The sequence below is a fragment of the Magnolia sinica genome, chromosome 1 (assembly GCF_029962835.1).
Source record: "Magnolia sinica isolate HGM2019 chromosome 1, MsV1, whole genome shotgun sequence".
Classification (NCBI taxonomy): Eukaryota; Viridiplantae; Streptophyta; class Magnoliopsida; order Magnoliales; family Magnoliaceae; genus Magnolia; species Magnolia sinica.
Window position 1 is genome coordinate 27,673,263 of NC_080573.1, and position 17,094 is coordinate 27,690,356.

The following is a 17,094-nucleotide window of genomic DNA, read 5'->3' on the forward strand; positions in this document are numbered from 1 at the left end:
CGATATCATCGTGATTCAAATCTCGATGATATCGGAAGCCCTTCGATGATATCGGATTGGGACACAAATCTATCCAGCAAGATTTCAGGTTATTTTCTCTTGGACCAAGAGTCACTCAATATAACCAATCATATCGAAGCAAGGTCGATGTCATCGAAAGTGGACATAAACTGTCCAGCAAGCTTATAAGAAAATTCCTTGGAATTATCGATGAATCGACACTGCCCTCGATATCATCGATATTCAAATTCTGATGATATCGAGTAATGCTCGATCATATCATATAGCTGAAATATTTCAAAGGCAAGTGCTCTCACATTTTCAAATGTTCAGGAATCAAACCTCTTGTTGATGAAATCAGAGCTCGAAATCCGATGACATCAACGCACGTTCAATTGCCTCGACCAGTTGGTAAAAAGTTTCAAAAGCGTTTGACAGTTGAGTTCGTGTCATCGAACGGTCAGTCAATGCTATTGAGAGTATATGCTCGATGATATCGATCGTGCTCGATGATATTGAATGCTATCATAAATGTGACCATTTTATATCCATTGGAACCTTTTGCCTATTTAATAAGAGCTTGCCCTTGGTTGTTGGTAAAGAAAATAAAGAGTACTTTTGTGTGTTTAACCCTAAATCATATACCCTAAGCCTTTTCTCTCATGGAAGTTCATCCTCCAATCCCCCTCATCTTTGACATTCAATAGAGTGGATTGGGGAATGAACTTCCACATTCAAGGATCCTACAACTACTACCTTAATGACAAATCATTAAGCTGGGATGCCTTGAATGCATAGATGATTGGAATCGCTCATTTCCCTTATAGGAAAACATTTAATAGAGTAGGATTCCATCATAATCTTGACCCAACCTATCACCTTGTATTGGTACATCTTCTAAGTTACAGTTCAAGGGAGCTGAAGATTCTTCATCATCAAAGGAGGAGATCTGCATCAACGTGCTTAATGGGGCTCATTTACTTATCTGTAAGTCATTAGAGTCCAGAGGACCCTTGTGATCATTCCTTGTGTAGGATTGGGTCTAAAGTGTTTCTCACCCCTTGCAAGTCCTCATAGGAGGCCTCCGATGGGAGTGTACGTGAGGGTGCTTTGTGTTGACCCTTGCTCTGTGGAGAGCATAAACTCTTAGGTCCTTGTGTAGGTCCTTGACCTGTGTGGTCTAAAACTTTGGTGCTTTATGTTGACCCTTGCTCATGGGAGCATAAGCTGGTGAGGTTCCTTGAGTGGATCCTTAGCTTATGTGGCCTAAAAGTCGGGTATTATGTGTTGACCCTTGCTCATGGGAGCATAAACTTGTGTCGTGTGGTCACGTTGTGTCAGCCTAAGTGTAGGTTGTACTGGTTAGAGGTGAACCTGATTTAAAACCTTCGGTTTGAGGTGAACCTATTGTGAATCCTCCTTTAGTGAGATCTGGTACACTTAAGGGTTGAATGCATCCACCGGAAGTGGAGTAGATAAGTAGTCGAACCACTATAAAAATAACTGTGTTTGAGATTGTTATTGCTTGAGTGATTTCCTTAAATATTTTCATGCTTGCTTATCTGAGATCATACCTTACACATACTCACATCCATCATAAACTATGATTTGTATCTTGTTTATCTTTCAAATTAGTTTCTTGACTGGATCCTCTATTTGGCTTGGAAGCCATTAGAGTTACTTTGAAGAAATCTAGATGCATGCATATTTACTTAGGATAAGATTGATAGGAATTTAAAATATCATAAAATACTAAGAAGTCCTATTCACCCCCTTCTAGGACATATTGGCATATTCCCACTTCAACTAAAGTGGTCATCACTGCAATTTCAGTCGGTGCACTGACACCAACTCGGGTAATGTCCCACTTTTTGCCGCTTGAGTACGGTGTTCTCACAGAAAAAACCCAAGTTTTACCTTGGGAAATATCATATATGGAGGTATTTATCAAGTCTAAATAATCAGATTAACATTCATCCTCTATTCAAAACAAACTAGAGTAGTATATATTGAAATAAGTGGATATAAAAGGAAAAATAAATATAATTAAAACATAAAGTAGCTAGGCAAACATGCAAATAAAGTGTACAAATCCAGAGGTGTAACAAATCAAATTATTTTTTGTAAGATAAAATTTAAATTTTAAAATTTAAAGGAATGATCAAATTAATTATAACATACTCATCCTTATCTTATCCAAGGAACCGTTCTCTCTTCATAAGGGTGGGATGAAGAAAATGTTAATACTTTAATTTTTACTTTTAATTATTTTTTTTTTTATCATAAGATTTATGCATAGGGCCTATATGATGGATATCACGGATTAACCATGGGCCTATCCCATGCACAAATATAATAATGTATGTACATAAACCAGGTGCACTCTAGATCACGTAATGTAGGATAAATATCAATCAAACACAACTTTATTATAGAGATGTGTTTCCTTTTTTTTTCTTTTCTTTTTTTTTTATATCATGGAAACTATGCGGAGCCCGCTATGATATCTATGGTCTCATCCACACAGTCCACTCAATTCTTAGGGAGAATATAACTAAACGACAGATTTCGTCCGTCGCTGTTTACTAGGTCATTTTTTTTCAACGGATAACATCCGTTGCATTATAGCGACAGATAAGATCCGTTGTAAAAAATAAAAAATCTGTCGGTAAAATTCAAAAAATTAGTCGTCACAGAAAACATTAGCAATGGATAAGGTCCGTCGCTAATATGAGTAACCTTCGAACCTCAAATCCGTTGTTGATTTTCGACATCAGAAATTAGCGACGGATAAGGTCCATCGCTAAAATATCTACAAATAAAAAAATATCAATAAATTATTATTATTATTTTAATCTTGCACCTGATAGTCATTCAAAAAATAATTCACACTATTGTTTGATAAGAATCCTATTCACAAAATTGGTAACAACTTAATTCAATAAAAGAGGAAATGACCCAAGTGGCCCACTCAAATTCACCTTAACCCTCCTAACTAAACACTTCCCCCTCCTAAACTAGGACCCATACAAAAGAAATTACCCGAAACTTCAACTGTTGGCTATGCCTTGCCTTGCATTGGCTGCTTAGTATTTGCTCTTGTTCAACCTTCTTTTGAGCCCTTCCTACATTTATTAGGAACAACTAGATTCAATCCAAGAAAAGACTAGTTTAGTCAACCCTTCATATATTTCAAATAACCAGCCCAAATCCATGAAAAGTGAATAGTTTAATCAACTGAAACCAATTAACAAAATAACAGAGTATAATTCATCCTACCCATTAGAGGTTCAGGAAAGAGCATTTCTTAACTTCAAAGCATTCACTGGGAGAGCACAATACAGTTTGAAAAGATCTTTAGATGTTGAAATCAATACACAACAGCGCAATGCAATCTACATTTAATGCACTAGTGTCTAACGACATGACCAAATGAAAGTGTAAGAACTGGGAGATTCCTATTTCTTAACAATCCAAAATCTTTTACGAGCAGGGATAATGCATCAAGTTCAGCTAAGTTGGACCGTAGGTTATTGTCCAGCCAGTGGACAACTTCTAACCTATCATGCATGCAACATCTAAGTTGTCCAAAAGGTGGGCCTACCATGAGGAGCACCTTGTGGAAAAATCAGTACAATCCATGCATTGGATGAACCCTATATGTATAGATGCCCTGGCCCATAATTCAGGCTGGTATGCTCATCAGGCTGGTCCCACATGCATTTGACTGTTGGGGACCACATGAAGAAACTTGATTTATATACGAAAACATCATGTGTTTGGTCAAGCACAGATTGTCTATTTGAAAGAAAAAAAAGGAGAAAATGTACCCATTTAAATAGATATCCATGGTTTAGATTCCATATATATGAGAGATTCACGCTAAAGCCAATGAATAAATAGAGAGGCAAATAGTTCAAGAGCTAAGGAAGAGCTCTAAGTGCAATGGAATAGAAGAAAAGATAAATAGATCCCCAAACATGCATTGCAACTAAAACAAATACTGTCAGTAGTAAAATGCAAGATTTTGGAGATCAAACTGAAGAAAAGAATCCAATGCATGTGCAGTTCATTACCAATGTCCTTGTAAAATCTCACCTGAATCAGTTGATTTCAATGACTGTCAAGTTGTGGTAGAGGGGAAAAAAAACCATGATTGTCAGTTGCATTAACATCTTCAGTTTTGCTATAACCATCTCCATTGGAGTCGGCCATGTATGCTGTAAAAGATACAAAACTTGAAAATGCCCGCAGAAGTGCTTAATGCAAGTGCAAGGGATGGTATTAGACAAAAAAAAAAAAAAAAAAAAACCCAAATAACTTTGGAACTAAAAAAATAAGGAAAAAATAATTCACATTCACAAAATTGGTAACCTTTCTTTTACACCTGATAGTCATTCAAAAAATAATTCATATTCACAAAATGGTATTACACCTGATAGTCATTCAAAAAATAATTCAAATGATTATTTAATAAGAATCCCATTCACAAAATTGGTAACAATTCAATTCAATAAGGAGAAAATGGTAAGTGGGGCGATTTGATTGGACTACTACAGGTACACCTTTCTTTTCAGATAATTCAAATCAAACCATAATTAAGAAAAATTATAATAGATAGTATGTAACCTGTAGGACAAACAAACCATCTTCAGCCAAAACGGATTCGCAACAACCGAAGAACTCTTCCATGTATTCATGGCCAACTCCTATCATCTCACTGCAATAAAAAAAATTCACCAGTTGGGGAATGCAATTTAATTCTCTGTTAAAAGCTGATGGAGTTTCAACAGTTGCCAGGAAATCACAATGTATGAATTACAATTTAAAGCACAAAGTAGAAGACGGAAAGCAGAACTACCTGAGCTGCATCTATACTGTCACGATGGAATTGGCAAATTTTCCCCAAAGCTGAGACAACATTGTCATATGCCATCACATTATGCTACCTTATAACAAAATTTAGCCTGGAAAGAGCCTCTACAGGCCAATCAAAGGCAGGTGTTGGTTGACGGTGTTAAGAAGGCATAATTCCTCAAGGTAGGTGCATAGGAAAAAGAAAGGTACCTCCCACAAGAGGTTTAAACACAGATCCACCAAACTCTGCACAAACTCTAATTCCATAAACAACAGCCTAAAAATAAAAAATTTAGCTTATATATGATCCCAGAAAACTCAATGGTCCAAGTGCAGACCTGTCAAACATCAGGGCTCTCATCATTGCAAGCATCTAGTAAAAATGGTAGATAGGGATCACAATCTGTTAAAAAACAGTACAAAAAAAAAAACCAAAAAGTAAGACACCACCCAGTCAGAATACAATTTCATAGTTTTAACGTTTCAAAGGCACATGCATACCCTTAACCAGAATGCATACCTTTAACCAAAAAATAATTCACATGATTATTTAATAAGAATCACATTCACAAATTTCAAAAGATTGTGCCGAATATGAAACTACACTAAATATCAATTTGTGTGTTTGGATGCTCAGCAGGCCTTAATAAGAAACTGAACTAAATATATAGTAAATAGCCAAAATTGGGTCAACTATTGATGAAATAAGGTAACAAAATAGCCAAAAAAAATGACCATTACAGCCCATAAAACGTTTCAACGGCGTGGAAAAGAGAACAAGTCGCATGCCAATTCTACAAAGAACGGTAAGCAATTGTCACCACTAAAAGCCTCAAGAATCAAGACCTCTGTGAAGAGACCGCTTGTCCGACCCAAATCTGTGGAAAAGCCTTCAGATCCTCTGAAATTACAGGTAAAGAGATTGATGATTTTTTTATGCTTCTACTTTTGTGATTTTGAACATGGATTTTCTATATGATGAAATTTACAATGTTCAATCAAAGCATTTGCTGTATTTGCTTAGCCCCAGAAATTGTACATGTGCCCCAATTTTTTGGTGATCTAAATGTTCATATGATCAGCCCATGTAATGGTATTCCCCAAAAAATCTTCTAAGCTGGATGATCCTAACTGTCCAACTTGACCCTGTTAAATCTAGACAATTTGTTGTAGTTGTCCATTTTCATCAGTTTTCTTGGATCATTTGATGGGGATTAGATTGGAGCATGACCCATCTCATATGAGGATAACTAGATCAACAATTTAGAATAACTAAAGTTGGGCCTCATGCAGATTGTTGCTGGTTGAACACAAAACTGCATTTTCTTTCTGCAGAACATCGCATAATACATTTCTTCTGATATTCAAGCTAGAATGCAGAGTAGAAAAAGAAAGCAGAAGAGAGCTCTCCTGCTATTACTAGTGAAACAACATCAGGAGAGACCAATAATCCAACGAATAGGATCTAAATCACCTATGCCAGTTATTGTGCCCATGTACCTAGGCATAATGGAATGACATTATTACTAAGTGTGAAGTGTATATACAAGCATAAAAGGTCAATACAATGAAAAACAAAACATGTGGATGGAAGTTTGCATGGCTTAAACATCAAATAGTTCAAAGGCATATCATATCTGCCATAGATAAATGTGAAATTCCAAACAACAACATAAAAAAGTTCAAAAGGGAGGATTAATGAAAGAGAGACATTTTGAGCATGAAACTTACCGACGCACACTTGACTCTTCTATCTCAAATAGCATCTGAAAGCGCATGCCAACTAAAACACGAGTGTGGTAGACTGCTTTAGCATATTTGGCTAGAGGTGTGACAAATTTAGATGGGCTTGCCCTGAAAACAATGTAAAACAATATAATACATAACTATTTATATATGTTATGATATTTACGACATTCAAGTTTTATGAGTTGCATTAATTCTACCTTGGGTTATAAAAAATAGTGAAATGACTATTTGTGGTGGCTGCATGAGCTGCTGCAGCAAGGAGCCCTATGTGCATGCTATCACTTGATAAAACTGACATGACTGTTTGTGGCCGATTAGCACACCGGATTCCCAGGAGTAACTGATTCTTTTCTTTCCTGATGACAAAAGCAATATATTTCAGAGTCAGATACAAACTATATATCACATGACAGATTGAAATGCTACGTGCATCACATAGGTGGCATGAGGATTCTGAATTAGCATACCAGATGAAAAGGACTGAATCACTTGCAACAAGCCTCTTTGCACTTACAAACACACTCCATCCAGTTGTAAGAAGTTGTCGCTTAGGCTGACCTACATTAGAAATGGAATTAACAAATGACAGGCTAGTTACAGAAGAGCTTCTAGGGATAGCCAAATACTTGTAACCCATATCAAATTTCAGGATCTTCGACAAAGTGTAACTAGCAAGGAAAAATTCAATGTTCAAATGAGCATTTTTCGCTACCAACAAACTGTACTTGTGGGCTCACCCTTTTTATATACAAAGTACATACCTCTTAAAAATTTCATCTTATACCTCATGCATGAGAATTTAGTTATGGGGAAAAGGCTAATGATTGCTATTTCTAATCTCACTGCTTCCTTTACCATATGAGCTTCCTTGCGGGATATACAACATATGTTTTGATGCATCAATAGCCAATTCTTACTATATATTGGTTGGTTAAGTCATGAAGTATGAATGGACTGATCCCCTTCTAAAGGACCTGATCAAATGGGAAAGAATTTCTATTGAACCCAAGCTCGAGGAATTTTATTTGCAAAACTTGTGTTCAGCAAATGCAGACGGAATGCCTTCAAAGCTATGTGCTCTTGGAGATCATGTTACAAAGCACGAAGGACTGCATGAAGGCATTCATGATTCGTTAGCTAATTGGTAGATCTGGGAAAACTTCTTGTTACAAGCCTACATGCACCACCTTGCTTGGGTAACTTCATTTGGTATATCTGGGAACACTTCTTCTCTCTCTTGATCCAATGCTTCTGAGGTACTAGGCTCAACTTCCACTGCAAGCTGCTCAAACAATGTCTTTAAACTTAGAGACATTGTTCTAGTTGAAGATTCTTCTACTTTCTCCTTCCACTCTAAGCCCTGCATGGATGTAACAATCAATTCAATCACAACAGTATGAAATAATAAATAAATAAAACTGTATTCCACTCAAGCATAGAACTTGCAAGAATTTACTGATGTTTTTTCTTAACAATATCAACAAAAGACTTAAGCATGCTGGATTGAAAAGGATAGTAGACAATCCCAATTTCAATGGATTAGAATATTAGCAAATCATTTCCCTTAATATTGAGCCAGCATATCTCATTGCACTTCTCAAATAAACAAGAAAAAACAGGCACACCATCCACTCATCGAGACTTGGAGATTGACATGTTACACCATGATTTGCAAAGATTAGGAGTTGTGCCTTTCAATGCATAATACGGAGAGCCAATATACCTTTCAAAAAGAGGATCCAAAGGTTTATGCTGAATCAAATTAATGTTGGCCATGAGATGGTTGAGGATTTAGTTACTTGCATATTGCCAAACAAATCCATGAAACTCCCAGTGATGGTGAAATGAAATCCAATATCTATGTAGTGGACCTCCACCTGCCGATTGTTGTTCATTTCAAACTGTTCTGTTATGTCCCAAGAACCATATAAAGAGAGCTGAATAGGGAAATACTATTTACAGAAAGCTTGAATAGGAAACGTATATCACCTGATACATCCCATTGAATCTAGAACAGATCTCACATATTTTGGACATAGTATACAGTTGCTCCAGGAATTGTCTGCAAAATGCAATGGAAAACAACAATAAGAAGCAATCAGCTTCTCTACCAACATAAATACATATAGGTGGGCCTCACTGTAAGGACCACAACATCTCGGGTGAGGCTTGGGCAGTACCTAATCCCCTCCTGTAGGGATTATGATCATAATTATTATAAAAAAATAAAAATAAAAACCAAAAACTCCGCTCAATGTCCAGTCAAGTCAGGTTGACTCGAAGACAGCTCCAGTCAATATTTATAATTAAATTAAAGAGTACTTGAAAGTAGTATTAGATATTTAAAATGGTGTATGCAACTAAAATGGCTAAGTAGATAGCAAAAACAGAGTTAAAGGTCTTTGACTCTCCCCAAGATGACTCAGTGCGCTTCTGGGCCAAGTCATTGAATTTCAGAACTGTGGTAGTTACTCAAACAGAGTTTCACAACTGTGGTGGTTACTACAACTTTGAGCTGTAAGGAAGCGTTTTCATACAAAATGGACTGATGGCTATCAAGATCCTTGCATTTTTCTTAACTATTAATACCACAGTTCAAAAACTCAAAAACTCGACTTAGTGTCCAGCAAATTTTTTTTATCGGATGCAGATGAAATTTATACCTGTTAGGACAAAATTCATCAGCGTATCTCATGGTTTCTAAACTTGTACAAGGCTTCAGTAGACGAGGAAAAACAATAGAACTTTTAGGACATAATTATTGGGTTCTGAGCAAGGTTTACAAAAAATGTCACAAAACTCATTATAACAGCCATTTTAATGGAAACAGTCACTGTCCGATAAAGCTGAAGGTTATTTAAAGGCATCAATACACGGAATGGCCTTACATTAGACCATTGAATATATAAAGCTGAAGGTAATTTAAAGGCATCTAAGGACGTCTTTTAGGGACATACCTGGCAGTCGGTTGACACATGCTGCCAGATCCACCCTTTCCATTAGGCGAGTCACCAGATTTTCGCCATGTGTCCTCAAAAATCATTCCAATCCAAAACTTTAGCCACAACACAAGGAATGAAAAAAATTAAGCCTTTAACAAATCATGCTGATTTGAATACAGATCCAAACTAGACTAGATTCTATATGAATCATGCTTGACAGACCCTAAGATCTGGGTCAAATTGGTATGATGTTTACATGGCAACCCCATGAAATGTGCTTTGGACCTAATGAACAGTGGAGATCAATAGATTGGGGACTTCTAAATGTCAATAAAGAAAGAGAAATAAATAAATAAAACATAAGAAATAAATAAATAAATAAAACACAGAAGGTGAAATCCCCAATTCCAAAAATCCTCAGATCCCTAAAATCCTAAAATCCCCAAATCCCTAATTTATAAAATCAGAAAAACCCCAATTTGAGGTCAACATTCAAATCTGTAAGCCCTAAAATACATAAATCCCTAAATCAGGGTCCACATCAAATCAAAAATCCATAAATTACTAAATCCCCAAATTCCTAATCAACATTGAGATTGAGAGAGAGTGAGAGAGAGAAATACCTCACGTTCGACAAATAGTCTTCAACCGAGCTTCAGAGAGAGAGAGAGTAAGGGCGTGCGTGGGCAGGGCGTTCGTGGATCAAAGACACACAAGAAAGGTTAGGGAGACTGCTAGAGAGAGAGAGAGCAGGAAGAAAGATAGAGAGGAAGAGAGAGGAGGAAGTTCCTGCGCAAGGATGCTGGGTGGGCCCACCGATATGTTTGTCTGAAATCTACTCCATCCATCCTTTTTGAGAGGGAGAGGCGTAGAGAGAGAGGGAGAGGCACAGATAGAGGAGCGATGCAGGGAGAGGGAGAGGAGAGGCGCAGAGAGAGGCGGATGAGAGAGGGGTTGGTTAGGGCCGGCACCCTAACCAGCCCTCGTTAGAGGACGCGGATTTCCTGCGCAAGCCGTTCGCATGAAGTTCCTGCGCAAGTAGGCTGGGTGGGGCCCACCACCATGTTTTTAGGAAATATACTCCATTCATCCGTTTTCAAAGCTAATTTTAGGATATGTTATAAAAAATCAGGTGGATCCAAGACTCGAGTGGGCCACACGAGAGGAAACAGTAGGAATTCAGTGAGAACCGTTGAAACATTTTTATGACTATTAAAGATTTTTTCTAGGATAAACTTTTTGTATTTTCACTTCATCCCTGTGTTAATGACCTTATAAACGGTTTAGATGGCATATAAGCATCAAGGTGGAGCCCAGGAAAGTTTCAACGGTAGGTATTTCTTTCCCCAATTTTCCCTATCGTGTGGCCCACTTTAGTTTTGGATCCACCTCATTTTTGGTCGATTTTCCTAAAATGAGGTCGACAAATGGATAAATGGAGTATATTTCCAAAAAAACATGGTGGTGGGCCCCACACAGCATCCTTGCGTAGGAACTTCCTATAACGGCTTTAACAGGAAATCGGCGTCCCTCATTAGAAGTTTTTAACGGTGGTGTCTCTCTCCCCACTATTTTCTCTGGTTGGGTTCACTGGGGCTTTGGATGTGACTCATTCTTTGGATCTTACCCTAAAATGATCTCTCAAGATGGATGGACTGCGTAGATACAAAACATACATCATGGTGGGCCCACAGAACTTGGTGACGTCACTTCAGTAGCAATCTCCCTGCTTAACTTGTCAGTAGCCAATCTGCTGCCTTGAGAGAGGGGATTGGGTGATGTTAGCAAATTTTGTGGGTCCCATCGTGAGGTATGTATTATATCCAAACCGTCCATCCAACTGGCGAGCTCATCGTAAGGCTTGAGATAAAAAATAAGACAGATTTAACCATCAAGTGGACCACACTGAAAAAAGCAATGGGGGATTGAACATCTACCATTGAAACCCTTTTGGGGGCCATAAAAGTTTTAGATCAAGCTATCTTTGTTTTTTCCCTTCATCATGGCCTGTATGATCTAATCAACAAATTGGATGTCAAATAAACAGTACTGTGGCCCTTAAGAGGATTTTAATGGTGGATATCTAATCAATGTTGTTTTCCTATGATGTGGTCCAACTTAGGTTTATATCCCTATCATTTTTTTGATCAAGCCCCAAAATGATCGGTAAAAATGGATGAACATAATGGATGAAATACATACATCATGATGGGGCCCACATAACACTGAATACTAGCCAACTGGCGTTTGGCAGGGGAGTAGCCAATCCGTTCCCATCCATGCTGGTATTTGTGGTGCGGTCCATTTAATCTTTGAAAATGATTCATTTTTGGAATAATTCTCTGAAATGATCTCAAAAAATGGATGAATGGTGTGGGTTGATACCAAATTTTTGGTAAATCCAAAACTCAAGTGGACCATGCCACACGAAACAATGTGGAATAATGATTTCCACCATTAATACCTTCCTTGGGCCCATAGGAACATTTATTTGCCATCCAACCTATTCATAATATCAAATATATATGAATGAAGAGAAAACACAAACATCAACTTGATCCAAAACTTCTATGGCCTCCAAGAATTTTTCAGTGGTAGAGGTTCAATCACACAATTTCTTGTAGTGTGGTCCACTTGAGCTTTGGATATGCTTCCTTTTTGTTCTTTAGACCTCAAATTATCTGTTAACGTGGATAAACGGAATGGATAAAATAAATAAATAACGGTGGACCCCACAAAGTTTACTTTGGTAAAGGTAATGACTAACTCACCTAAATGTAGAGGGGTTTCTTTAAAACATTCACAATCATATATTGGGCTTGCCTTAATGTGATTCACATATCCAACCCACTCATTATGTGTGTCCCACTTGGATTAGGGATCGGACCAAGTTTTAGCCGCATCCAAAACTCATATGGGCCCCACCAAGTGCTTTTATATTTTTTATGATGTCTTGACATGGTTTTAGATGGTATGGTCCACTTGAGTTTCGTTTATGGATGATTTTTGAGATATCTCATAACCTAAAGGGGACACATTAAATGCATGGTGTTGATGTTCGACACACATCATGATAGGGCCCACAAAACTTATTAACATCAATTCGTAGGTTCTCGCGAGGTTAATAAGTTGGGTCACAATTTTGACAATAATATTTAGCCTATTTTATATGTATAGTCCATTCACTCTATTTTATTGATCAATACTCTCAATTTGACTAGTTACTTGCCCCAATCAGGCTAGCTATATGTGAGAAAGGTAGGGAATACAAGATTGATCAACAATTTGAGTGAAATTTGATTTAAGCATATGAAGTTAATTACTCTTCAATCTAGACTAATTCGATTGTCCAAAAACAGTTAAATGTTCAATTAGTAGATGTGCCTAATAATTTATTAAAAATATTTTTTTTTTCACAGATAAATATCAATTTTCATTTAAAAATTACATTTTTTTTCAAAATGTATATTTTTTTACTCTTAATTTTTCTTTGAAAACTTTTAACAAAATATCATTTTTATTATAAAATACTTCAAAAAATAAATTAAAATACAAATTCTGAATTTTTATATTCAAAATATCTTAAATTTTTTTCCCAAAAATTCCAAAATGCTAATTTTTTTCTTCAAAAGCATCATGTTGTTTTCAACTTTTCAATTTTTTAAAAAAATTATATATATTTTTTCAAAATCTTAGTGTTTTTATAAATAAAATTTTCTTTTAATTTCGAATTTTGAACATTTTCAATTATTTTTCAAAATCACAAAATTTTTCAACTTATTTATTTTTTGTTTCAAAATGTTTGTTTTTTGATAAAGTATCGATTTTTTAATATCGTTTTATTTTAAAAATTTTCAATTTTTTTTCACTTCTCCATTTTTTTTAAAGCATTTTATTTGAACTTGTCAATTTTTATTGAACTTCACAATTATTTTTTTTTTTCAAATTTCAAACTCTCATTTTCTTTTTTAAAATATTTTCATTCTTCAACATTGTGAAAATTTTCACATTTTTAAAATTATTTTTAATTTTCTTTTTCAGGATATTATTTTTTCTCAAAATCAAATGCTTTTTTCTTTTTTCAAATTTATCAACTTTATTAAATATTCACAAAATAGATTTTTATTCCCACAAAATAGATTTTTATTAAATCATAATTTTTATTTTTTCAAAATCTAATTTTTTTCTCAAACATTGATAAAATTTTTAAACTTCTCAATATTCTTTTTCATGTGATATTACAAATCATTTAAATATTAATTTTAAATTAAAAAATAAAAATAAAAATTCCACTCATTTGATATAAAAACAAAATAAATTTTCTTTTTGCATTCAATCAATTGTTAAAAAATAATCTTGGATACAAATATGTACAATTTAACCACTAAATTTCTATTAAAAACAATTATTAGACTACAAAAAAAAAAAAAAAACTTAATTTTCCACCATATTCTAAAAAAAATGAAAAAAAATAATGTCAAAAAATAATGTCAAGGCAAAAGTCCTTTTACGACGGACCTGATCCGTCGCAAAATCAACTGAAAAGCGCACCATTTGGTATTTTGGGCGGGAATTTGCAACTGTTCATTTTCCGTCGCCAAATCAAAATTTGCGACGGATTTCATTCGTCGCCTAGTTACGAGGGACAAATCTGTCGTAAATCAGATTTTAGCGACAGATTTTGGTCCGTCGCTAAATTCCGCGACGTTCAAACTATGGATATTCGAGAAAGAGGAGCGTAGCGACGGACTTTTTCCGTTAGCGACAGATTAAATCCATCGTTAAACCAAGAGATTTTCATGACGGATGAAGTCTGTCGCAAAAATATGTCACAAATTCCCCATTTTGTCGTAGTGGTGATCATCAGGTTGGCCATATGATAAAAAATAGTGAATATTGAGTGTCTAAAATTAAAAACTTCTTGGAGCCCACAGGGGTTTCAAATTAGATAATATTTGTACCTTTTTTTTTTAAACTATTTTATTGTGGCCCATTGGCCCGTTTGGATAAGACATGCCACCATAATGAGCCTTAGACAAGCTAGAGGAAGATTTAATGGTCAAAGAATGGTCCATGTTTTTAATGATTGTATGGTCCACCAGAATCACGAATTTGACTCATTTTTTTGACCCGTGTCCTCAAAAGATAGTAAACTGGTGAATGGAATAGATTTAACGCACATGTGTGAACCATGAATATATATATATATATATATATATATATATATAAACTCTCTAGCGTACAGAGGTGAAATTAATGTATTTACATAACCTGGATTGATTCAAATCCGTGGGTCATCTGTGTGGGGTTATCTTGATGCAAGTGACAAATGCATGACATAGATTGATCTTGTCACTTAATTAGAAACTTGGGGTTGAAAAATTAACTTGAAAGAAAATTCAAGGGGACCATAGTGCCTTAAAAAGTGAAAAATATAAATAATTACTATTGAGCATTCGCATGGGCCAAAAAAGTAGTGTTTCGAGGAGATTTGTAGGCTACCCCTAATGTGAGGATTACTCATCTCACCAATAGCTCAGATCATCATGGGATTCATTCCATAAATAAATAAATAAAAATAAACTTTCAATTCTTGCGTTGGAAACCGAGTACGATTTCTAGACATTAGAAACCATCTTGGGCCATGAGATTATGGACCCCACAGTGATATATGTATTGTATCCACCTCATTCATTTAGTTCAAAAGGCCACTTTGGGCTCAGGGTGTAAATTTAGGATATATCCAAAAACTTGTGGCTCATACCGTAAGAAAGCAATGGTGGTTGTACAATAATCTTCTATGTTATTGTGGCTCCCACAGATTTTGGATTGGACCAAAATTTCTTTTCAACGCTCACCACAAGGGTGGTAATCATGTAATCAGTTCATATCCTTTTAGTAGGACCCACATTGAATAAAAGCACGTTATATGTACATAATATAATATATGTGTGTCATATGTATTATAGAAGGGGATGTGGATGTGTGGTAAAACTTATACAAGCCACATGTGTTTAGGACAACACATCCACCAGCTATAATATGTGTCATCATAGCATGTTGTTATAAGATCGAAGCTATCCAGTAGTGGGTCATCTTATAGCATATCTAGTATAACTTTTTGGCTGGGATAGATAAGATATACCCTATCAATTAGGTACATTACCTTGTAGAACCTAAGAATCACTCCTATATATGGTCTCAGTGATCAAAATAAATTAAAGGTTTTATGAACTTGGTCTTTTATCATCCATTTATTTTTAATATTGTGGTGCACTGTATATGACTTACAAATATTTCCTAATTTGCTCAATCAAATTTCTCCCTAACTTTCCCAACTAAAATCATCAGGTGAGTAATCTCAACATGTTTCATCTTCGTATGATTAAAATAGATTATTGTATTGGTATGAATGGTTTCATTATGATTATGCTTGTGAATAACTAGATTGAATTGATTATTGACTAATTAATGTTGAGATATTCTTGAAATTATGAACATATGAAATGCCTCTCATATAGAGAGATGTATGTGACTGTTTTTATGATTATTGATGCATTAAACATTCATGCCTTGCATTGTTAATGCTTTTGTACGGTTACCTAAGAGACAACTCATTGTACCCACTAGAAGCCCACTATATGTGGAAGCCTGCCCACCGGGGGGTGGGGGGGATGATACGAGACTGCTTGCCGAGTGTAGATGCGGGTTGCCGATATCTAACTCAAGCAAGTTGATGGCTTTTATTTATACCCACTTAATGCATCATCAAAATCATTTACAACATTCATATTAATTACATCATTTGCATTTTGTTTCTAATTTTTATGCTTGATTGTTATGCTTTATATGTGTATATTATTTTAATTGTATTGTGCACGAACCATGATGATTTCACTCACTTAGCCTAGCCAGCTGATGGTGTAATGATTGAAAAATCGTATAGATGTAATTGAAGCAAATATAATGACTCAAGAGTAAGAACTTGAGGCCAAACCAATGGATGATCCACAGGAACAATGACCATATTTAAACAAAGATGAGCTTACTGCACTAGATCAGTAAAATGATTAGATGGGACATGTGTTGCCTATTATTGTTCTCATTTCTGTTTTGAAATGACTTCGTATTTAGATTTTATAATTTTTGAATACATTGATGATTATGAACAATGGCTTAATAAAAGTCTCAAATAGGTGGACAACAATGTTTTACTTAGTGTTCTTGATTATTATGGATGTGTGGTGGTGAATATTTGTGAATGAATGTGTAGTTGATATGAGTGTATTGATGGATGTTGATGAGAACATAGAAAATAGATTATATTTTACATTTATTAAAATGGTGTGATTCGTTGATTTAAGTATATTAAGTGTATGAGTCATGGACTATAACTCGAGTCTGAGGGTGCACACTCAGTATCTGATTTACAGGGTGTGATAGAATGGTATTAAAGAGAGGCTTTTTGTAAAATCTAGTGTGACCTACAGGTTAAATGTAACTCGAGTTTGAAGGTGCACACTCAGTATCTGATTTACAGGGTGTG

The 17,094-nt window shown here is 35.5% G+C and overlaps 1 protein-coding gene across 6 annotated transcripts; it reads right to left on the reverse strand.

The window, feature by feature from the left end:
- Window positions 1–2,818: 2,818 nt before the first annotated feature.
- LOC131243559 (auxin response factor 12-like) lies at window positions 2,819–10,568 on the reverse strand. Of its 6 annotated transcripts, none has more exons than XR_009170124.1 (11): window positions 10,172–10,506; window positions 9,564–9,637; window positions 8,587–8,668; window positions 7,794–7,944; window positions 7,096–7,164; window positions 6,804–6,962; window positions 6,589–6,711; window positions 5,068–5,260; window positions 4,862–4,980; window positions 4,099–4,720; window positions 2,819–3,125 (listed from the first exon to the last, which is right to left on the reverse strand). XR_009170124.1 is itself a non-coding variant. In XM_058243008.1 (9 exons), the coding sequence occupies exons 2-7, from the start codon at window positions 9,604–9,606 to the stop codon at window positions 4,946–4,948; spliced, it is 516 nt and encodes a 171-aa protein (XP_058098991.1). In that variant the 5' UTR covers window positions 9,607–9,661; window positions 10,172–10,506; the 3' UTR covers window positions 2,819–3,125; window positions 4,099–4,720; window positions 4,862–4,945. The 6 variants fall into 6 exon arrangements, 1 of the variants encoding a protein (XP_058098991.1); XR_009170123.1 differs by having other exon boundaries at window positions 4,630–4,720; window positions 9,564–9,661; window positions 10,172–10,505; XR_009170126.1 differs by lacking the exons at window positions 7,794–7,944; window positions 8,587–8,668 and having other exon boundaries at window positions 10,172–10,568.
- Window positions 10,569–17,094: the final 6,526 nt, after the last annotated feature.

Bases quoted from the DNA above. Each gene is read 5' to 3' on its own strand.
- LOC131243559 (XM_058243008.1), bottom strand. From the start codon at position 9,606: ATGGAAAGGGTGGATCTGGCAGCATGTGTCAACCGACTGCCAG. The intron at 6,963-7,073 runs GTATGCTAATTC...TTTTGTCATCAG, and splicing joins GATTCAGTCCTTTTCATCTG to GAAAGAAAAGAATCAGTTAC. The intron at 4,979-5,067 runs GTACCTTTCTTT...TGGCCTGTAGAG, and splicing joins GTTTAAACCTCTTGTGGGAG to GCTCTTTCCAGGCTAAATTT.